The sequence below is a fragment of the Fringilla coelebs genome, assembly GCF_963513975.1.
Source record: "Fringilla coelebs genome assembly, chromosome: 23".
Classification (NCBI taxonomy): domain Eukaryota; kingdom Metazoa; phylum Chordata; class Aves; order Passeriformes; family Fringillidae; genus Fringilla; species Fringilla coelebs.
Genome location: NC_140049.1, coordinates 4,022,267 through 4,045,254, shown reverse-complemented (window position 1 = coordinate 4,045,254; position 22,988 = coordinate 4,022,267). Strand labels below are relative to the sequence as shown.

The 22,988-nt window shown below is 54.1% G+C and overlaps 3 protein-coding genes across 3 annotated transcripts in view; all 3 read right to left on the bottom strand.

Annotated features, from left to right (window-relative positions):
- Nucleotides 1-8,663: 8,663 nt before the first annotated feature.
- Nucleotides 8,664-11,256, bottom strand: OLFML3 (olfactomedin like 3; the record flags this gene model as incomplete). Its single annotated transcript, XM_084220494.1, has 3 exons — nucleotides 8,664-9,565; nucleotides 10,005-10,290; nucleotides 11,149-11,256. The coding sequence occupies 3 exons, from the start codon at nucleotides 11,254-11,256 to the stop codon at nucleotides 8,778-8,780; spliced, it is 1,182 nt and encodes a 393-aa protein (XP_084076620.1). The 3' UTR covers nucleotides 8,664-8,777.
- Nucleotides 11,257-12,440: 1,184 nt separating this feature from the next.
- LOC311162496 (membrane cofactor protein-like) lies at nucleotides 12,441-19,399 on the bottom strand (the record flags this gene model as incomplete). The annotated part of the gene is made up of 8 exons (XM_084220866.1): nucleotides 12,441-12,614; nucleotides 12,930-13,123; nucleotides 13,900-14,079; nucleotides 14,336-14,524; nucleotides 15,430-15,612; nucleotides 16,236-16,544; nucleotides 17,372-17,509; nucleotides 19,327-19,399. 8 exons carry the CDS (start codon nucleotides 19,397-19,399, stop codon nucleotides 12,441-12,443), a joined length of 1,440 nt encoding a protein of 479 aa, XP_084076992.1.
- A 944-nt stretch (nucleotides 19,400-20,343) lies between these two features.
- The window catches only part of LOC311162495 (complement component receptor 1-like protein), a gene marked incomplete at its 5' end in the record, with an annotated part of 13,612 nt that continues 10,967 nt past the window's right edge, over nucleotides 20,344-22,988 (bottom strand). The window contains 4 exons of the mRNA XM_084220865.1: nucleotides 20,344-20,604; nucleotides 20,747-20,916; nucleotides 21,019-21,198; nucleotides 22,663-22,851. Coding sequence (XP_084076991.1) covers nucleotides 20,449-20,604; nucleotides 20,747-20,916; nucleotides 21,019-21,198; nucleotides 22,663-22,851 — 695 coding nt within the window. The 3' untranslated portion in view covers nucleotides 20,344-20,448. The remainder of the gene's footprint in view (nucleotides 20,605-20,746; nucleotides 20,917-21,018; nucleotides 21,199-22,662; nucleotides 22,852-22,988) is intronic.

The following is a 22,988-nucleotide window of genomic DNA, read 5'->3' as shown; positions in this document are numbered from 1 at the left end:
GTGACTGGGTTCTGGTGGGAGTGTTTTGATTCACTGACCAGTGTGTGGGGACTGTTGGCTGACAGCCACAGGATTCTGGGCAGTGGAGGGCAGCTGGGTGCTTGTGCAGACTCAGTTTAGATGTAATGTAACATAGTATAGAATAATAAAGTATTAAAAAGTAATTAATTAGCCTTCTGATATCCATGGAGTCCTCCTCATCATTCCTCCTGGATGTCAGGCAAAAATATCAATGATACATGTTTGTTTATTTATTAAACCCTTTTAAACCTCCAGTTGTTTTCTTCCTCACTGGCTTTTTTTTTTTCTTTTTGGTGTGTGTGATTTGCCAACCTGTGAGTAGCATTCTGTAATTAGCAATTAAAGGCCACATTTGGAGACTAAATATAAATTGTTGTGACAGGATTCTCCTCTTTGCCAAACAAATGTGCTGCTGATGTATGAAAAAAAACTCATTGCACAATGATCAGTGGGAAGCCAGTATTAGGGAATATCACCGTGGCTGGATATTGGGAAGGAATTCCTCCCTGGGAGGGTGGGGAGGCCCTGGCACAGCTGTGCTGCCCCTGGAAGTGCCCAAGGCCAGGCTGGAGGGGTCTTGGCTCACCCTGGGGGAATTTGGGCACCGGGCATCAGCAGGGAACCAGCCCAGAGCAGGGCGGAGGATGGGAGTGCGACCCAGCCATCCAATTCACACATGCAAATACTTTTTCTGGCTCGTTAATTGCTTCCGAAGTGGAAGATTTCTCCTAATCTCCCATTAGCAGCTGCACATCCCTCTCCATTTCAAATTGCCGTGCTTGAGGCTCCGTGGCTGTCGGCAGGGACCGAGTGGAGGAGCGGTAATTTTTTAATTAAGTCGCTTTGCCGGCGCTCCTCTCGGATGGCTGAGAGAAACGAGGGAGGATTTTGCTGCTGATTTCCTGGAGACCCCTCTGGGGATGCCCCACCAAGTGTCCCTGCCCTGGTTCTGCTTGGCACCAGCCCAGGGGGACCCTGGTGCCACAGGATCGGTCCTGGCAGGGTGTGGGAAGCCAGGACATCCCTCTGGCTGCCCTGGAGGGCTCACCCCCTGCCAGGGGGCTCAGAAACCTTGGCACAGAGCCCCAGACCCCTGTGCCTTTGATTTTGACCCATGGAGCAAATTACCACCTTTATACGAAGAGCTACAAGTCAATAGAGTTTAAGTAGAATAATAATTAGCTTGTTATGGGGTGAAAAGTAAAATTTGGGGGTTTTAGAATGGGGCCTTGGGGTCCCAAGATGGAGGAATTTGAGTGTGCCTTGTCCTTCTTCTCTCTTCTTCCCAGCCTCCATCTTCTGGCTGATGTTGGCACTTTTGGATTGGTTTAAGGTAGAAGCTCAGTGTCTGTCATAGGTGATAGGTATTGGGAAGTTATGGTAAATAATGTACACGTAGTTTTTAGTATAAAAGACAACATCACCTCTGAAGGTGGTCAGTGTGCCTCTGTCTGAGCTGCTGAACAGACCTTGGCAGGCCAGAGAAAGAATGTGATAGATGAGAAATAATAAACAACCTTGAGAACGAGAACAGAGGGATCCTGGCTCCTTCTTCGACTGCCGGGCTGGGAAAAGAGCCTTGGGGTCAGTGTGACCAGCAGAAATCCTGATAGGTGAAACCCCCTGAGCACCTCTGCTCCAAAGGCAGCTGCCCTGGGAGCAGCTCCCACCTCCCAGAGGTGATTTAAGGGGGTTTTTCTGGGATGTGATGGTTGCAGGAAGCAGGAGCACCTTCCTGCCTGTTGCATGACCTGGGCTGTGCCTCTTGACCTCCAATTGCTGCTCCCCAGGGATGCTCCACCTGCTCCTGGAGTGCTGAGGGAATTCTCCCCTCCCTCCCCAGGGTCCCACACGGATTTGGGGGATTCTCCTCCCCTGGCTGCTCATTGGGATCACAGATCATTCAGTCTCCAGACTAAAGGGGTGGTGCTGCTGTGGATCAGGACCTTCCCAAGCTCATCCCTCCAGGACAAAGCCACTCGTGAGGGCTGTGCTGCCCTGGGCTTCTCTTGGATACAAACAAAGGTTCCTGGCAGCAGGATGGAGCTGATGATGCAATTAAAATAATCATTTCCTAAACCTGCATGGCCCTGCAAGCCTCTGGAAGGGGCTCCTGCAGCGGAGAGGAGCAGGCTCAGAGCTGCCTGGTTTGCCAGCTCACAGCTGAGCATCCCAGGGGATGATGACACTACACCCCAGCTGTGCAAAATTTCATGCCATTTATTGGTGCTGATGTCTCTTGATTAAATTATCCTTCTTTCTTCATTTATTCTCTAACAAGCTGAACATTTCAATTTCCCAGGCAAGCCCAGGTCAGGAATGGGAGGAGGTGGCAGCTGACACTGATATTGGAGGGGGCTCAGTTGGAGAGGAATACTTCTCATTTAAACCTCTGATTTCCTGAAAACCTGCACTCAGGGGGGAATTGACAATTCAGAGCTGAAGCTGAGAGCTGCAATCTCCTGCAGGAGCTGCTCACAAAGCTCAGGGTGGCTCCATGGCCTGTGTGGTGCCAAGAATCCCCCAGGCTGCAAAGCTTGGAGCAATTTGAGGTTAAAAGGGAATCATAGAATCATGGTTTGGGTTGGAAGGGACTGTAAAGATTATCCAGTTCCAGCCCCCCCCCTGCCATGGGCAGGGAATCAGACCTTTCATTTCTCCTCCCCTGAGCAAATCCATGGAAGTGCTAATCTTTGCACCATTTTCATTTACAAGGGTTAGGAGGTAATTTAGGAGAAATCCGTTTAGCTGAGCAATTAGCGAGTCAATAACACACTTCTGCATTTTATTAGAACGGGAAAAATTGATAATTTCTGTTTGTTTTGACCTTACCTCTGCAGCAATGGCAGCAATTTTCCCAGATAATCCCAGTTACCATGGTTATATCTCCCTGCAGGACCTCGGCCACCTGCAGCAGGAGGGCACAGCAGCATGGGCAGAGCCAGGGCAGCTGAGCTGGGGGGAATCTGCTCCATCCCCCCCAAATTCTGCATCCCTGAGCCACTCCAACCTCCCCTGCCCTGCCTGCACCACTCCCCCTTCCCCAGCCAGCAGAGGGGAAGTCAGGAGGGCTGGGAACCCCAAATTTGCTGCTGCCTCCCAGATGGGGATGAGGGATTGAGGGGCAAAGAGATAAAAAAATCTCTACTGATATTTCTGAGAGCTCACTCACAATCCCTGAGCTGCAGCACTGGGAAAGAGACTCCAACCTTCCTTTCCCAGGGAGAGTCACTTCCCCCCTCAGCACTTTTGCCTCAGGAAGAGGGATTAAAGCAGAAAATTCAGATCCATTCCAAAAAGGCACTGGGGAGCTGATTTTGAGAGGCAAGAAATTAAAGAACTACTTAGCTGAATAGCTGAGCTGGTATTTTTCTGTCCTCAGGAAACAACTTTGATATAACAGCATTAGTAATAATAACACCCCAAAGAAAATCCTGGTGAAATCATGTAGAGCCTGCAGGATGTGTGAAATCCCTGGGATGGGGTGTGGGTCTTCCTCATGTCAGCAAAATCCTTCCTGGAGGGGATGGAGACACATTACCACCAATGGGAGCAGCTCAGGGAAAATAATCCATCTTGATCAAAGAACCAAAATAGCAGAAAAATCTGTTAGTGAATGCAACTGTCCAGAAAATCTTGAAACTTGGTGTGTCACAAGCCAGTGCTCCTCTGACAGGGCTGGGAGCTCCCTGTTGGAAGGCTTTATTTTTATTCCTCCTTTGCAGAGGGAAGGAAGGAGTGGACAACGCTGGGAAGGATGAATGAGAGGAGCCTGGGCATCCCCAGGCTGGCTGGGACAGCAGGGATCCAGATCTGCAAAATTCATATTTTAAAAATATGCCATTCTGCAAAATTCATATTTTAAAAATAAATTTCAGTTGTGTGTCTCCCTTTGGAAAGGTGAAGAACATTTCTGCAAGAGGGGAGTGCAGAGGGTTTGGGGGGCTGGGGAGAGAGGAGGGGAGCTGGTGATGACCCTACACCCCAGCTGTGCAAAATTTCCTGGCATTTTTTGGCACTGCTGTCTCTTGATTAAATTATATTTCTTCATTCATTTATTCTCTAACAAAGTGACCATTTCAGTTTCCCAGGTCAGCAGTGAGAGGAGGGGGCAGCTGACACTGATGTTGATATTGAAGGGGTCAGTCCTGCCCCGGAGGATTTGGCAGGAGCTGGTTTGGGGTCTGAGGAGGAGAAGGGGGGCAGGGGGAGGTGGGGACAGGTTGTGCCCATCCTCAGATCTCAGCAGAGCACCAGGATCTCCACCAGGCTGTGGGTGAGGCTCTGTCCCTGGCCAGGTCAGCTCCAGGTGTGGGGCACACCTGCCCTGGCACCCCACAGTCCTGCCCCTACACCTTCCTGCCCCCAAAGGAGGGACACAAAGTGTCCCACAAAGTGCTCTGCAGGTCCCTGGCCTCACTGACAGTGCCAAAATGAGAAATATCAGCGCTGGGCTGGAGCACACACCCCAAACCCTGTGCCCCACCTCAGCCCCCCCTGCCAGAGGGACGATGCCCATGGCAGGAACTGCTTGGGGTGAATCTGGTTTTGCTTCCTCTGCACTTCCATTGGGAGATGCTGAGGACTGGCAGGGAGCTGCTGCCTCCTGGTGTGTCCCCAAGCCCTGGTGGCCTCCCAGCCCTGCTGGGAACCCCTGGGTGGTGGTGGGGGGATTTGCTGCCTCCCTTTGCTGCTGGTGTGTGATGAGTTACACCTCAGCCAGATGTTCCGTGGGCAGGAGAACATATTTGAAGTTAAAAGCCAGTGATTAGAGTTGCCAACCAGCCATTAAGAAAGTATTAAATGGAGAATTATCCCCCTCTTCCTGTTTCAATACAATGGGAGCTTCATAATGCACTTGTTTAAGTTGCCTGGTTTTAATTTTAGTTCCCCCGTTTCCAGCAGGACACACTGAGCCATTTCCCTCTATCAATAGCTCCTGTGAGCTGGAAAAGAGTCAGGGAGGGGAATAAAGTCAATATCCTTGAGAATGAGACAAAGGAGGAAAAATTAGCCCAAAGATCTGAGTTTCTCTTTCCCACTGATAACACAACTTCTCAATTTACTTGCCCAGATTGCCTTGCAAAGAGGAGCATTTTTCAAGAGGAGCAGAGATGAAAGGGATTATTACTTACAGAGGCTCTTCTCTAAGGAGATAAAGTATTTGGCAATTAAAGCCCAGGGAGCTGCAGACTCGGGGGGAGGCTGGAGCAGCCCCATTAGCATCTTTTCCACTACCCCCTCCTTTGGGAAAGGATGATCCCAGTGCCCCTGCCCGGGCTGGCTGTGGGGTCACCTCCTGCTGCAGCCTGGGAGGGGGGACAGGAGCAATGCTGGCCCCAGAGCTGCCCCCACTGCGGGCTGAGCAGCACCACGGGCAGGGGAATGAAGGAATGAAGGTTTTCCACAGCCTTCTGTGGGGAGGAGGTCGCCCCTGCCAGCCCCAGGTGACCTGCACAGGACCAGGCATCCTCTGGTGACTCTGAGACAAGGCTGCGTTTTCCTGAGAATCTGTCAGTGCAGCAGGAATGGCTGGGAGGGCAGGGGCAGGGCAGGGCAGCTGGGAGCAGCCACAAAAATCCACTTCCACGCAGGACAGAGGGAGCTGAGGCAGCCCTGCCAGGGTCCCTGCATCCCACTTGGATCCCTGAATTCCACCAGGGCTCCTGGCACCCTGCCACGGTCCCTGCATCCCACTGGGATCCTGCTGGAAGTCCCTGCATCCTTCTGGGGTCCCTGGAACCTGCTGCCACGGTCCCTGCATCCTTCTGGGGTCCCTGCATCCCATCAGGGTCTCTGGAACCTGCTGGAAGTCCCTGCATCCTTCTGGGGTCCTGCATCCCACTGGGATCCTGCTGGAAGTCCCTGCATCCTTCTGGGGTCCCTGGAGGTGCTGCTGCTCCCACTGGGGCTCCTGGCTGGGCCTGGGCAGTGCCAGGGTGGCTGCTGGGGACAATCAACACCCCTGAGGGCACCAAGGGCTCTGACAGCCACTCCCCCAGCTGTGGCACAACCTTTGCTTTCTCCTAATGGGGCCAATAAATAGTTAAACAAGCAAAAAAAGGAATTGATGACCCCAGCAGGAGATGAGGAGTTTTGGCAGCTGCAGAGCTCCATGGGGCTGGGGGTGTCCATCCCATGGCAGGCAGGATCCTGCAGCCCTGCTGCTCCTCTGTCCCACCAGTCAGCCCAGCAGAGTCACCCAGACTGGTCTCCCTGAGGTCACTCACACTCCTCTGTGGCACTGGAGGATGGCAGGGACTCGGCTCTGGTGGGATGAGGAGGGTGACCCCATCCTGGAGGCAGCCTGGGGACAATCTCTGCTCTCTGTGACACAGACAGCACCCAAGGAAGGGCTGGAGCTGTGCCAGGGCAGGTTTAGGTTGGATATCAGGGAAAGGTTCTTGTCCCAGAGGGTGCTGGCACTGCCCAGGGAATGGGCACAGCTGTAGGGCTGCAGGAGAGTTTGGATATTGCTGGGTGGGCTGGGATGGAGCATGGTGGATTTGGGGATGTGCACTCGGGGAGGGGGTGCAGAGCTGTGTCAGGGTGGGTATTTCCAAAAGTATTTGGGATATTTCTTCCCTTAAAGGGTTCTGGGCACTGCCCAGGCTCCCCAGGGAATGGGCACAGCCTCAGAGCTCCAGGAGAGTTTGGACAGCGCTGCCAGGGATGCCCAGGGTGGGATTTTGGGGTGTCTGTGCAGGGCAGGGGCTGGCTTTGATCCTCGTGGGTCCCTTCCAGCTCAGGACATTCCTGATTCCAGGAGCTGGGAGCACTCAGAGCTCGGAGGGCGCTGGTCCCCAGCCCGTGTCACAGTGAGCCTCCAGCCCAGAGCTGAGCCACCCCTGCTGATCAGACACGTGGGGTTTGTCTCTTGTTTGCCAGCAGATGGAGATCAGGCTGTTCTGCTTGATGGGAGTTATTCCAAGGATTAATTAGTTGATGTTTCCTGAAGTACTTTGAAGATGTGGAGTGTGAGATAAGTGCTGTGCTCTAGGAGCCCATCGGGTGCTGCAGTTATTTCGTTCCTTTTCCTCCTCATTCCCAAAGAGTTGGTACAAAACAAATCCCACAGGAGCTCGTGGGGCTCTGACTGACCTGGCTGAGTGAGTGGCACCTCTGCCCACGTGCTCAGCACAGGGAGGAGGCTGCAGAGATTCCAGAGGAGCCACGGAGCTGCTCCAGGGCTGGAGCCCCTCTGGAGCCAGGCTGGGAGAGCCAGGGGGGCTCACCTGGAGCAGAGAAGGCTCCAGGTGTCACAGGGAAGTACAAGGCATGTTCCAAGCTACAAGATGTTTCTGGTGCACAATCATTACTGCCCCATCAATTTTAATTCAAGCTGGAGAAATCATGGGTGTAATTATTTACTACTGTGAGATTTCTGAAAATTATATTTCTGTTACTGCCCTTATTGATCTTGAAAAGGGCCATAAATTAACTTGACAGTTCACAGAGTCCTTCACACTTGGATAATTTCTCTGCTTGACTTGCACTGTGTGTTGAACTTTCAGCACCAGCCAATTACAGTCATTCAAAGTGTGTATTTGAGGATTTTTCTTATGCAACAGATTTGATTATAATACCAAAGAACTTGAGGCAAATACCAAGCGCCCTCAATGTGGCAGAACAGTTTGGCTTGAGCTGGGCACAGCTGGATGGCATTTAGGGTGGCAGGGGGGTGGCATGGCCACTCCACAGCCCTGGGAGAGCAGGTGGCCCCCCTCAGGTGCTCCCCACGGGGCTGGCACCTTCCTGGGGTGTTCAAAAAGCACCAGCAGGATGTGACCCTCACCCAGCCAGCCTGGCCCATGGCTTCACTGCTTGTCCCCAGAACTGGGGAAAAAGGGACACTCATGTCACTGAAACGCCTCTTAATCCATCCTCTGTGCTCTCAGGATGTTGTGATGGGAACAAACCGCAGCAATCCTGGGTTTCATGGGACAGAAATGGGGCAAACCCTGCACCCTGCAGGGGTGTGGGGTGAGGGAGAGCACGGGGGACAGTCTCTGCTGGGGCAGGAAGGGCACGGTGTGGGGACAACTGGGGCTGTTCCCAGCCCCTGAGTGGCTCCCAGCACCTGCCCTGCCCTGCCCCATCCCCTGTGGGGCTGCTCTGTGCCAGAGGAAGAGGGAAGGGAAGGGGATGGGGCAATCCAGGGCCTTACACAAGGTGGAGATTCTGTGGCTGCAGGGGGAGGTGGCCTGTGCTTCGTTAGAAACAAACTCAATAAATCAGCAACATCTGGGCCCTGCTGGCTGGAGCACCGCCCCGGCAGGGGAGGGAAATCTCCTGTTGTCCTCCCAGATTAAAGGATTTTGCTGTTTGCTCACAGTTTTGTACATGTAAAACGAGCTGGCCCTGACCAGCAGCCTCGTGTTCCATCTCTGCCCTAAGCCCTTCCAAAACCCTCACCAAACACAAACCCCTGCCCAGGCACCCCCCCAAGGTCTGCCTGCCCTCACTGCTCTGAGCCCTGCAAGGACACCCCACCCTTGGGAAGTGTTTTTTGGGGTGTCTCAGGGGCAAGGTGGAGCTCAGGGCTCTGACAGCCCTGCCCAGCACCCCACGCTCCCCCAGGTAGGCGGCCGCACTTCGCTGCGTACTATTTATTCATTCTATCAGAAAAAAAACCCCTCATTAAATTAGTCCAGGACTCTGCCGGCTGCTCCCAGGCGGGGACACCAAATGCTGGGTGGGGATCCAGCATTTCCTCATTTCACAGTGACGGGAGAAGGCGCAGAGCCGCCGACCCCTCACACCTCCACCTTCTTCTTCATCTCCATGCGGTAAATGATCTGGTAGCCGTCATCCCAGGCGTAGATCTGCCTCTCCCGGGGGCTGTACTTGAGGCTGGCGTGGGAGCCGTAGCGCTTGGGGAAATAGACCAGGGAGGCGTCCTCGGGGGCCAGCGTGCCGCTGACGTCGAAGACGCACTGGACGCGGGCGCGGCTGGGCAGGCGCGTGTTGTACACCACGTGCAGCGCCCCGCACACCACGAAGGCGCCCTCGGCGTTCTCCCGCGGGCACGGCGTGTCCCACATCTGCTCGATGTCCAGCGAGGCGGGGTCCAGCTTGGCCAGGCACATGTTCTTCTCGTCCTCCTTGGTGGCGTAGATGGCCCAGAGCCCTTCCTCGTCCGCCGACACCTCGATGTAGGTGGAGGGGGAGAGGCCGAAGACGGGGATCTGCTCCTCGGCCGGGAACACCGAGCTGTCCACCACCGTCTTGTTGGCCAGGTTGAACTTGATCACCTGGAAGGACAGGCCCTGCTGGCGGATGTAGTAGAGGTGGCCGTCGTAGACGAGGTGCCCGGTGCCCACCCAGGGGTAGGGCAGCTTGATGCGGGCGGCCTTGCGGGTGGCGGAGAAGAGGGTGAACTCCCGCATGCGGGGGAAGACGTAAACCGTGTCGTTGGCGGTGCCGTCGAACACGTAGATCTTCTCCGAGCTCCCCGCCGCGTCCTTGGTCCAGAGCCCCGAGGCGCTGCCGAAACGCTTCAGGATCTTCATGGCCCTGACGCTGGCGATGGTGTCGCTGCAATCTGTGAGAGAGGGGTGGCTGTGAGAGCCTGGGAACAGCCCGGCCCTGCAGTGGGACTGCTGCTGCTCCATGCTGGGTTCTCACCCTGTCCCACCCTGACCCTCAGGCAACTGCCTTGGAAATTCACTGAAGGGGTTTAGGTGCATCCCTGGTGGCATTGAGAAGTCCCCTAGTGCACCCATGCCATGGGCAGGTGAGTCACTCTCACCCCAGCCCTGCCCCAGAAGCTTTGGGGACGCAGAGGGCTCCACCCCGGGGCTTGCATGCAGCTCCCAGGCTGGGGGGATGCAGGAGCTTGTGCCAAAGACATCTGAGATGTCCTGCTGGGACACAACACCCTGGCCTGTGGCCGGGGGACACCTGGACTGGGGTGGGCTGGGAAGGGTCGGGGTAACCCTAAGACAGGACCATCCCCCTGGGGAGCCACAGCAGCCCCTCACCTGTCAGCTTGGTGTACTTCTCGTTCTTCCTCTGCTTGGCTGTGGCCACCTGCTTGTCCATCAGCGTCTCATCCACCTCCACGCAGGGCGGGGCGGGGTTCTGTGTCTCCAGGTAATCCACCTCCCGCTCCAGCCGGTCCACGCGCACGGCCGCGCTCTCGGCCTCCGCCCGCATCGCCTCCCGCTCCTTCTCGGCCGCCTCCAGCATCCCCAGCACCTGGTTCTTGAAATCCCGCAGCTCCGTGGAGTAGCGGCTGCTCTGGTCGTGCCACTGTGAGATCCTCTCCTGGGGTGGCCAAGGGGACACTGAGGTCTCCAAACCTCACAGCCCAGCCTGCCCGGGCTGGGGGAGCCCCTGGAGCCACACGGGGCTCGTGGCTCTGGGTCCCATCCCACCCTGTTCCTTCTCCCATGCTGCTTCTGCAACGTTCCCAGACCCGCCATGCCCATTCCTGCAATGCTCCTGTGATGTTCCCAGACCCACAATGACCCATTCCCGCGCTGCCCCCAGACCCACAAGGCCCTGCTCTCTTGTGACACCCCCAGGATGCCCCCACGATGTTCCTGAACTCACAGTGCTCCCCAGTCTCCCACGCTGCTCCCAGATCCGTGATGCCCTCATTGCTGTCATGACCCTGGCAAGCTCCCAGACCTGCAATGCTCCTGCTTTTCTATGATGTTCCCATTCCTGTAATGTCCCCATGGCTCTCCCAGACCTGCAATGCCCCTTCTCCTGTAATGTTCCCATTCCTGTGATGTCCCCATGGTTCTGACGTTCCCATTCCTGTGATGTCCCCATGGTCCTGATGTTCCCATTCCTGTGATGTCCCCATGGTTCTGACGTTCCCATTCCTGCGATGTCCCCATGTTTCTGATGTTCCCATTCCTGTGATGCCCCCATGGTTCTGACGTTCCCATTCCTGTGATGTCCCCACAGTTCTCCCAGACCCACAATGCCCCCGATCCCCCCGTCCCCCAGTACTCCCATGCCCATCTTGCCCCGCTGTATTTCAGCTGGGCTGTGCAGGACCCCGGCAGGGGCTGCCAGGGCACCCCACCCCCTGCTCCTTCCCCAGCCCCGCCGGCCTCCACGGAGGAGGGTTGGGATCCCCTTCCCGGGCCGATTCGGGCTGCGGGGCCGTACCTCCAGGAGGGTGATGCGGCGCTCCACGTACTCCATGAACTGCTGCTGCTGGGCGCGTAGGGCCGGGGCGAGCAGCGGCAGCAGCAGCAGGCAGCGCCAGGGCCCCATGGCCGGCAGCGCAGCAGCCTCCAGCTCAGTGCTCAGGAATGCTCCGGCCTCCCCAGCCCTTATTGCATCCAGATGTGCACAGGGAGGGAGGGGAGGCTGCTCCTTCCCCGCAGACCAGCCCCGGGCGCTTTAACCCCTTCGTGCCCCAGCCAGCGCGCTGCCCCCGAGCCTCGGGGATGGGGCAGGAGACTGAGGACGGGCTGGTGGCAGGAGCTGCGGTGCGGGGAGAGCCGCAGGAGCCCCCGAGCGAGAGGACACGTCCTCATGAGCCGTACTTTGGGGACAGCGAGGTGAGAGCCCTGGTTCCTCGTCCGCAGAGGTGCCCAAAGCCAGCGGCCAACCTGAGCCTCGGCGATGTACAGCTCTGGGGACAGGGATGTCCCTGGGGACAGGGATGGTGCCAGCCCAGCGGGGTTGTCCCCTGGGACAGGGAAACTGCCACCCCAGCGGGGTTGTCCCCTGGGACAAGGGAAGGTGCCAGCGCAGCAGATTTGTCCCCTGGGACATGGACACTGCCAGCCCAGCGGGGTTGTCCCCTGGAACAGGGACAGTGCCAGCCCAGCGGGGTTGTCCCCTGGGCAGGGACGGTGCCGGCCCAGCGCAGCCAGCAGGAGGGACAGGGATGCTGCCCCGGGGCTGCATTTCAGATACAAAGGAGGGTATTTAGGGTATTTAGGGCTCGGGCAGCCTGCACCAGATGTCGCCGGGCAGGCACTCCGCGGTGTCCCGCAGCCCCGGGATCACCCTGGATCCCACCGGGAAGCTGCTGGAGCTGCTGGAGGGGCTGGAGTGGGCCATGGCAGGAGGGGGCCCGCAGTCACCTGCGGCAGGAGAACCTTCAGAGCCAACTCTGGACACATCTCAGCTTTTCTGGACTTCACTCCCTTTTGCCTCAGCTTACCACAGTTAAGACAGTGATTTTAAAAAGCTAAATTTAATTTCTCTCTATTCTTCCTAATATGAAACATGAAACAACTTATTAGTTAAAGAGCAAACCAAGCTTGTAGGTTAGAGCAAAACCCACTCCCTGCTCTGGCATCCAGCACAGCAAAAGCAGCCTCCCTTGCACTGCTGATTATTTTTCTGGCTCCAGGCATGCAAACATAAACCACAACATCACCCAGAACCTTTTTAGAGATGCTGTGACTGCACAAACTGTGAGTTCACCAAAGGAAAGGTGAGCCTTACAGGAGCCCAGTTTCTTTTTCCTTTTCTAGTTCCCTCTCTAGTTTTTTAATCTCCAGGAACAGTTTCTGTATTTCCAGCAGACTTTTCACTTTTTCTACAGGCACACCGCATTCAAAGGTTGATTCAATGTAATGAACCTCTTGGCACACATCAGCATCATCTTCTTTCATCTGTTAAACAGCAAAACAAACCCCAGAAAAGCCTGTGAGGACAGACTGCAGCAGAGGCAGAGCCACCCACTCCTCAGCTGGAGGCTGCCCTGTCCCAGCAGGGGCTGCATCCTCCTCAGGACCAGAAATGAAAAGCTTTTGAGAAGTTTAAGCAGTTTTCATGTTAGAAATCAGGCAGCACCCACCCAGGGACTCAGCCAGGCTCAGCATCCTGAGACTCTGAGCACCTGGGAAGGTTCAGCCATGGCAGGGTGGAAGTGGATGTTCTATAAGGTTCCCCCCAACCCAACCAGTCTGTAATTTTCTGGTACTCACACACTTGGGCAGTGGTGTCCAGCTGCCATCAGGCAAGCACGTGGCTGTCCAGGCATTTTCCATGATTCCATTGTCTGGAGACTGGTAGCCAGGAAGGCACTCCAAGGTGACAGTCTCGTTGGTCTGGTACCACCTTTGCTCACCCAAAGGGTTTTTCAGCCTTCCAAAGGGCACTCGTGGTTCTGGACACAGGACTGAAAGGAAAACCCAGGGCAGAAGGCAGCTCAGCCAGAGGTCAGAAAGGAGTTTGGGAAGTGCAGAGGAACTTAAAATTGCGGAGCTGTGAAGTCAAAAATACTTCTCTTCAAGAAGAGGGTGAAGGTCAGAGCAGCCCCTGTGAGGGGCTGGGAATTCCTTATGGATTTGCTGTTTGTGGCAGTGTCTCAATCCAGGCATCCCACGGTGGGGGTGGACATTTGGCAATAAGGGCAGGGAAAGTCAGTGAACTCCTGACCTGTCTTAGACCTCCTTTACACACAGCTGTCAATAAAAACTCAACTATTACCTGGAAACACCAGCTTTGGGAGGGTTGTTTCTTCTGCAAAGAGGAGAAGGACTCAGGAAGCCCCAGGGACAGAGAGCCAGGCAATGCTGCTCCCCAAGCCCTCTGCTCTGCCCCAGGGGCCATGGGCTGAGCAGGCAGATTTTGGAAGCACCTTTAAATGCCCATCCCATTTGCAGTAGAAGGGCACAGTTTCATTCACCCATACCACAGTTTGTTAGTGAATCACTACATCCTCCTGCTGCGGGGGTTTGGGACACTGAACTGAAAGGAAAATGCACATTAAAAATCCAGGAACAGGAAGTGGAGGAGAAAATGCTCACTCACCTGGCTGGCAGGTAGAGGAGAAAATGCTCACTCACCTGGACAGCAGGGGGAGGAGGAAAATGCTCACTCACCTGGACAGCAGGTGGAGGAGGAAATGCTCACTCACCTGGCTGGCAGGGGGAGGAGGAAATGCTCACTCACCTGGCTGACAGGTGGGCAGGGGCGGGTCCCAGGTGCCATCAGCCAGGCACTGGCTCTGGGCAGCACCACGCAGCCCGAAGCCTTGCTCGCAGGAGAAGTGCAGGAGCAGCCCGTAGGGAAAGGTGAACATCTGTGGGGTCATCCTTCCCCTCTCCACCACGGGCTTGGGGCACCGAACCGCTGCGGGACAGAGCAGAGCTGGCACTGGGCTCTGGGCACGGCAGAACCCGGGCAGGGCTGCTCCTCCCGAGCCCCTGATGGCCCTGGTGAGGAAAACCAGGGTTTGTCCCTTCCAGAGGGATCATCCCCCCTCCTGTGGAAGAAGCAGCATCTGCAGGCAGCCCTGCTGGCTTTGCTCTGAGCGCTGTCACTGCCCCCAGCGCCTGGCTCGGGCTGATGCCATGCCCCGATCCCACAGCGACCCCAAACCACTCACCCCTGCACTCCGGGGCAGCCCCACTCCAGGTCAGGTTCTCCCCATCCTCGGAGGTGCAGTAGAGGGATTCGTCCCCGATGAGGGACAGCCCCTCTGCACAGCTGTACTTCACTTCAGAGCCGTAGGTGAAGCGTGTAGACGCCGTGCCAGAGTGCTGCCCGTTGGTGATTTGGGGAGGGGGACCACAGACTGTGTGAGGGAAAAGGGTAAAGTCAGGTTTTCCTCATTCCATTAGGGAGGCAGAATGCAGGGAGTAAGAGGAGGGGCTGGTTCTCTGTGTTCATGGCCAGTGTTGCTCTCCTCACAGCCCTCCCTGCCTCTGGCCAGCTTTGGCCATGGCTGTGCCCGTGCTCCCAGGTTGAGCCCACCCTCAGCACAGCCCCAGCACTGCAGCATCTGTCCCCTCCCCTTCAGCCCCTTCCCCTTCCTTATCCTCTCTCTTTTCCATCCTGCTCCTACACAAGGTCAGGGAATGGTAAACATCATAAACCCCTTGAAAAATCCTTTCAGAATTGACTGCAAATCCCATTAACCAACACGTTTCACCCATCACAGTTTTGGTAGAAGATGGAAATGCCAAAGCCCTTCACTGCTGTGGCTTGGGCACCCTCTCCTCACACAGCTTTCTCCCTGATGTATTTGTGGGGTGCCCCATGGCAGGAGGGAATGATGGATCTGACTCTGTGTTCTCAGAAGGCTGATTTATTATTTTATGATGCTATATTATATTAAAGAATTCTAAATTAAACTATACTAAAGAATACAGAAAGCATACAGACAGAAGGTAAAAGATAATAATGAAAACTCCTGACTCTCTCCAGAGCCCTGACACAGCTTGGCCCTGACTGGCCAAAGAGTGAAAACAATTCACATGAAACCAATGGAACAATCACCTGTGGGTGAACAATCTCCAAACACATTCCAAAGCAGCCAAACACAGGAGAAGCAAATCAGATAATTATTGTTTTCCTTTTCTCTGAGGCTTCTCAGCTTCCCAGGAGCAAAATCGTGGGCGAAGGGATTTTCCAGAAAATGTGACAGTGACACCTCCCCGTGGATGGAATCCCAGCCCTGCTGCCGCTGTCCCCACTCACCCCTGTCGCAGTAGGGCACGGGGGGTCTCCATGTCCCATCAGAAGAGCACTGGACCCTGTCACTGCCCCGGAGCACGAAGCCGTGGTGACACTGGAACTCCACCTGCTGCCCAAAGGTGTACTCGGCTCGGCTGGGGCTGGTCTCTGTCCCGTGGGGGATGGCCGGGCGGGGACACTGCACCTCTGGGGGACGGCAGCAGAGAGGAGGGGTTGGCACAGAGCCATTCCCTGCCAAGGTGCCAGGCACCTCTCAGCAGAGCTGGCAGGCTCAGGGATGGCAATGACAGGATAACAAGTGCTTCTCTGGGAAGGCAGAGGGATGTGAGTGTTGTATTCACAGGCAATCCCAATAAGGGGAGAGAATGAGGAGGAGGAGTCTGTTGATATCAGAAGGCTAATTAATTACTTTATTATACTATATTATTCTATATTACATTACATCTAAACGGAATCTGCCAAGCACTCAGCTCTGCTCACACTGCCCTGAATCTCGTGACTGTCCCGACAGTCCTGACACACACACACACACACACACCTGGCCCTGACAGGCCAAGGAAACAAAACACCATCCCTTTGGGTGAACAGCCTCCACATTGCATTCTACTTTTGCACAAACACAGGCACAGCGAATGAGATAAGAATATTCTTGGGAAGAATTGTGCCTTGCATTTCTCTCTGTGAAGAGAAATGTGGGGCTCCATGTGAGAGCCCTGTGGATGGCTCCTCACCGGCTGCATCCCTGAACCCTTGTTGGAGCCTCTAAATAACCAGGGGGAGCTGCAGCTTTTCCTATGCAGGCACGCCACCTTCTGAGCAGCGAAATTCCTGCCAGGGAGAGCCGGGGGTGCTGCGGGAAGCCCGGCGGGGCCGGCACACGGGCGGTGTGACAGCGCTGTCACCCCACGGGTGATGTGCTGGTGATGTGATGTACTCACTCTGGCACAGCCTGGGCACCGCGGACCACGTCAAGTTCTGCAGACAAGTGATGGTTGGGGACACGCCGGGGATCAGGGAGAAGCCGGCTCTGCACGAGTAGGACAGCGTGGTCCCAACAGGGAACGCCAGCCGGGGCTGGAAGGCGGCGAACTCCACAGAGGGAGGGTGGCGACACTGCCCTGGGGACAGCAGGGACAGAACAGAGCCTCAGCAGTGCCCTGGGGACAGCAGGGGACAGAACAGAGCCTCTGCACTGCCTGGGGACAGCACAGAGCCTCAGCACTGCCTGGGGACAGCAGGGACAGCACAGAGCCTCAGCACTGCCCTGGGGACAGACCAGGGGACACAGAGCACGGACAGCACAGAGCCTCAGCACTGCCCTGGGGACAGACCAGGGGACACAGAGCAGGGGACAGCACACAGCATCAGCACTGGGAGCTTTTCTTGGTGGGAAACCCCAACAATAAATGAGGGATGGCAGCGCCCCTAAGCTTGGATCTGGGGTGAAGAGAAAGGGAAAAACTGGGGAAAATTCAGCAGAGAATGTGAACTGAGTGAGAATCTTCCTTCTTGTGTGCTTTGTCACCTCGTGGGTGTCCCCTGCAGGAAGGGACAGCCCTGCCACGCTCCCCAGGGCGATCCCAGAGGGAGTTCACAGAATTCACAGAATGACCGGGTTGGAAGAGACCTTCAAGATCATCGAGTCCAACCCAGCTAAACCCTGGCACCCAGTGCCACATCCAGGCTTTGTTAAACACACCCAGGGATGGGGACTCCACCACCTCCCCATTCCAGAACTTTATCACCCTTTCTGTAAAAAACTTTTTCATTCTATCCAACCCAAATTCCCCTGGGTGCAGCTTGAATCCTGCCAGCCAGCAGCGCTCCTGGTGCTGCCCACCCTCCAACCCCCTCCAGGTGCTTTTGGGGATGCGGGAGCAGCCGATTGCAGCTGGCAGAGGCCGGGGGGGGGGGCTGTGAGCTCACCTGGGACGCAGGAGGGCACCCGTGGGTGTGCAGCGTGCCGTGCTGGCAGTGCCCACGAAGCCCGGCTCACACTGCAGCGTGGCTGTGCTGCCCAGGGTGAAGTTCTGTGCAGAGCTCAGCTGCCCGTGTGCAATGGAGGGGATGGGGCACTGAGACTCTGTGGAGCACCAAAAAAAAAAAAAACAAAATAAAAGGGTTTTTAGGGGTGTTCTTGCATAGTGGCACCACGGTGGCAGCTCTGGCTGGGTTGGGATGGGAGATGTGGCATCGTTGGGTCAGGAACAGAAATGAAGTGAAGTGAAGTGATAACAATAACTCTTCAGCTACTGTGGAAACACCCCCACATCCCTGCACTCATGGAACAGCACCTAGCTGAGCTGTTCATTTGCATACACTATAAATGAACCTATTTGTTATATATACTTTATGTATTATCTCTTTATTAGAAACCCATTCCTTTTACACACTGTTCTGATGCAGGTGGACCTGATTGGTCATTTAATCAACACCCCCTCACCCCTGGCTAATTAAGGAAACACCCTTTGGTAAACACCTTAGGAGAAAACATTTGTTGAAAACACCAGCTGCAAGATGGTTTTAGTTCTTTCTCTCAGCCTTCTCAAAACTCCCCAGAACAACTCCTGGGGAAGTTTATCTGGTTTCTCTCTCTGACCAGGCTGTCAATATCCACAGAGACAAAGCTGTGCACTGACTGCACTGACTGAGGCAGGGGTTTGGGGGTTAATAAACATCCTGAGCAGCCATCAGCAGGACCCCAAACCTGTAGGGTTTCCTTTCCACACAATCAAAACCTTTCCTGCCCTTCCCTTGCTCAGGCAGGGCACAAGTGACTCAGCTCAGGTGCAGCAGCTCCCTCCAGCCTGACAAAAAAAAGAGGCTCTACAACAACTGCATGAGCTCTGTCCCACCTGCACATCACTGAGCTCCCAACAAAAAACTCCTCTTTCCCTGTCTCCCATGAGAAATATTTGGGGGCTTATCACAAATAACAGAGAAAATAAAACTCCAGCAGCTCTAACTGGGGTTTCTTTGTGCCTGGCAGTGCTGATAGGTCACCAAGACAGAGTAAAAAACCTGTCAGAACATCCTGGTCCTCATCCAGGTGCTGCAGCATCCCACACCTGCCCCGTGCCAGGGCAGTGCCAGCCATGCTGCCTTTGGTGCCATCCCCATGGAAAATATCTTGGAAAAGAACTTGTGTCTCCTCCACATTAATTATTGGCACCTCATTAGCAATGGTTGGCTTTGGGAAATGGGCTGAGAAGCATCAGGCAGTAAAAGCAATAAATATTAAGAATAAAAGCAGTGTGCACAGGCAGTGCTGGTGCAGGGCCGTGCCCCCTGAAGAAGTTTCTGGAAAGGTTTGGGTTTAACTGAACCCCCAACTTCCAGACAGAAGCTGCTGTTTATTCCCCTTCCCAGAGACATTCAGCACTCAGCAGATTTGCACTTCTGCAGCTCTGAGGTCAGCCTGGGGGATGCCTGCCCATGGCCCAGCTGCCTTGGGCACCTCTGGGGGCTGCCCCAGGGCTGAGGCATCACAGAATCAGTCAGAGAACCAGGGAAGGGACATTATGGAAGGGACATTAAAGTTGGAATGGAAGGGACATTAAACCCCAACCCGGGCAGGGACACCTCCCACTGTGCTCCAAGCTCTGTCCTTGGGCACTGCCAGGGATCCAGGGGCAGCCCCAGCTGCTCTGGGCACTTGTGCCAGCACCTTCCCACCCTCCCAGGGAATAATTCCTTCCTAACACCCAATCTAACCCTGCCCTTATTCACCCTAAACCCATTCCCCTTTCCCTGCCAGGCCATTCCTGGTGCAAATCCCCTCTCCAGCCCTTCCTGGAGTCCCTTCAGGCACTGCAAAGCCCCTGTGGAAGGAAAGCAGAGCCCCAGGAGCCCAGACCCCAGGGAGGGAGGGAGGGAGGGAGAGGAGGGGAGGGCACTCACCCTGAGTCCCCACGGGCTGCAGCACCAGAACCAGCGCTGCCAGGAGCTGCCCTGGCCCCAGGAGCCCGGGCATGGTGTGGGCTGGGAGCTGCCCTGGCAAGGAGAGATGCTCTGCCCTGAGAGGGGAAGCAGCAGTGGGAAGTTGGGGACAGACACACTGACACCACCCCCAGCTCTGGGATGGGCAAGGCAGGGGAGGCTGCTCTGGGCACAGAGGGAGTGAAGGGGGTCACAAAGTGCTCTGGCCTCGTGTCTGAAGCAGGTTTACACCCAGGGCAGGCTGCTGTGGAAACACCCCCAACATCCCTGCACCCATGGAACAGCCCCTAACTGAGCTCTTTATTTACACACACAATAAATGAACCTATTTGTTATATACACTTTATATATTATCTGTACTTCATGCCTATTACAGAAATACTTCCCTTTACTAGAGATAGGACAGTTACTAAAACCCAGACAGAGCTGTTTGTACAATTTCAGGTTTATTTTAATCTCTGGTCCCATCACAAGACACGTGGCCCACACAGTGGATGGTGCAGGAAAAAAAAAAATCAGAACCATTCATTTCTTTCTGTTATTTGTCCTTGGGGCACACACAGAGATGTGGCACTTCCATCCTGCTTGGGAAGAATACCTGGCATTTTGCTTTGCTAAGACAGAGGCTTTGAGGTTTTCTTGGTGATGAGAAAAGGGATTAGGCAGTGAAGGGGCTGTTCCCACTAATGAGTGCAGTGTGGGTGAACTGGGCAGCACTGGGATGGACTGGAGAGGCGCAGCAGCTGCAGGTGAGTGGCTCTCACCACGTTCATGCCTGTTTCTACCACCAAAATTCACTTTCCACTCAGTTCCTTCCAAATTGTGCACTGCCAGCGTAGCTAAATGTGAAGCTTTGAAAGGCATAAAGTGATCTACAAGCTGAACCTGATGAGCTCTAAAAACTGACTCACAAGTCATTGACTCACAAGTTGTTGGCTCCTCATGTGATCAAATCTGTGGCCAGTTGTTAAATTTTGTTCTGGCTGCTTCAGCATTAGCACAAATTACAAAGTCCTAAAAATCCTCAGTCAGCATCACGATCCAACACTCAGAGGATGGTTCTTACAATCCCAGTGCCACCAGTCAGGTGTAGGTGGTGATTTTTAGCTCCTTTTCAAGTTTCTGGATCTCCAGGAAGAGCTTCTGGATTTCCAGCTGGGTTTTCAGATCTGACAGAGGAATTCCACACCGGAAAGCTGCTTTGTTTTGAAGAACCTTCTCACACACATCACTTTTCCTCTTGAAAAGAACCAAAACAAAGGCAGAGTGAGACTCCAGTGCGGGGTGACAAAGCAACCACCCTCGTGAAGCTGGACCAGAGCTATTCCAGGCTACAAACGGGGCAAGAAACAGGAAAAACGGGGCAGCTGGTGGGACTTACACAGGTGGGTGGTGGTGTCCAGGTGCCATCAGCTGAGCAGGTGGTTTTGGAAAGTGCCCCTAAGCGCCCATCACGTCTGCAGTAGAAGGTCACAGTTTCGTTCACCTCATACCACATCTTGTTGAAGTTGACCACTACATCATCCTGCCTGGGGAGCCTGGAGCACTGAACTGAGGGGGAAACACACAAAAAACAGAATAATGGGAGGAGATGCAGGAGAAAACAAACTGCAAACTCCCCCTGTGAGCCAGCAGGGCAGGGCTGGCACTCACCTGGCTGGCAGGTGGGCACGGGCGGGTCCCAGGTGCCATCAGCCAGGCACTGGCTCTGGGCAGCACCACGCAGCCTGAAGCCTTGCTCGCAGGAGAAGTGCAGGAGCAGCCCATAGGGAAAGGTGAACATCTGTGGGGTCATCCTTCCCCTCTCCACCACGGGCTTGGGGCACCGAACCGCTGCGGGACAGAGCAGAGCTGGCACTGGGCTCTGGGCACGGCAGAACCCGGGCAGGGCTGCTCCTCCCGAGCCCCTGGGGGCCCTGGTGAGGAGAACCAGGGTCTGATGTTGGGAAGGATGAAAGTTTGACAAGAAAGTCTCACAGATATGTATGCTTAGCAGAGAGATTTTTGAATGCAGAATATAAAGAAGGAATAGAGATGGAAGCAAGTTTTGATATAGAAGAAAAGAATTGCTGAGCTGGTTTTACTGGATAACGAAAGAAGCAAAAGGTGTGTTAGTTAGAAGGGGGTTTTATGACTTAGAGCAGAAAATGAATTCACCCCAAACAAGAAGATGATTTTACCAAGCAGAAAGATTGCACAGGCAAAGAAGTCAGCAAATGTGGCAAGTAGAAAAAAGGTCTCAGAATTTTCCACTGGAAGAAAACTGAAAAACAACTTCTGGCTTAAACTGTAATGTACTGACTTTGAGTGACTGGAGAACAATGACATGAATAGGTAATGATAGCAGTTATGATAGGCTAGAGATAATAGTCAAGATATAGATTGGTTCTAGTGCATTAAGATGCTCAGCAAAGAAAAGTCTATAATGCATTGTAACAAACCCAAAGGGTCTCCAGGCCTGCCTGCAGCTGGAGCTGACAGCTGTGGGCACAGCTCTGTCACCCACCACCCTGCACTGCTGTAACCTCTTGGATGGGATAAACTGCATTTTGGAGAGCTGCCTGCAGTCCTGCATCTCTCATTTCAACTCTTTCAGTCTGCCACTTCCAGAGGGATCATCCCCCCTCCTGTGGAGGAAGCAGCATCTGCAGGCAGCCCTGCTTGCTGTAACCCCGTTGTTGTGAGTGCTGGCACTGCCATGCCCTGATCCCACAGTGACCCCAAGCTGTCAGTGCTCAGGAACACAGAATCACAGAATGATTCTGTGCAGGTGCTTTTATTGAAGAGCTCTGGGTGTCAGGGGTGCACAGACCCAAATCTGACCCGACATGGCTTCAAGCTGAACATATTTTATATTTTATATTATATATTTATAATATATATTTATATTTTACATTTCTATTTTATGTTTTATATTATATACATATTCTATATTCTATCATTATATAACTAACATATTAATTATTAAAATTATATTTTTCTATTGTATAAATTGATTTCATCCAAGCATGGATTTCTCGTGATCCCCCTCAAACCCCTAAAATAGCTTCTCATGATTCTTTAAACAATAATTATATCTAATCACACCTAACAATTATATCATTTATCATATACTGACTACACGGGCACAGTTTCACATATTCCAGCAAATACAAGGCCTTGTTTGTGTCTCCTCCACATTAATTATTTCCCAGGGCTTACCTTTAACATTTCCCCAGTGCCTACTAAGCCTAACTTTCTTTCCAACTCCCCGAATTTTCTATGATTTTAAAATCTTTTACAATCAAACCCACTCACCCCTGCACTCCGGGGCAGGTCCACTCCACGTCAGGCTCTTGCCATCATCCGAGGTGCAGTAGAGGGACTCGTCCCCCACCAGGGACAGTCCCTCTGCACAGCTGTAGGTCACCTTGGTGCCATAAGAGAACTCCCTGCCACCTCTGCCAGAGTGCTGCCCAAAGCTGATTTCTGGAGGGGGCCCACAGACTGTGGAAAAAGGGAATTGAGAAAGAAAAGACACAAGCAGTGCAGTTATCACCTTCAGGTGAGAACCAAAAGCATTTCTGTGAAATCAGCACAAAGTTCATTTTGTGGTTGGTGTGAGGCAAAGTCACAAGGGGCTG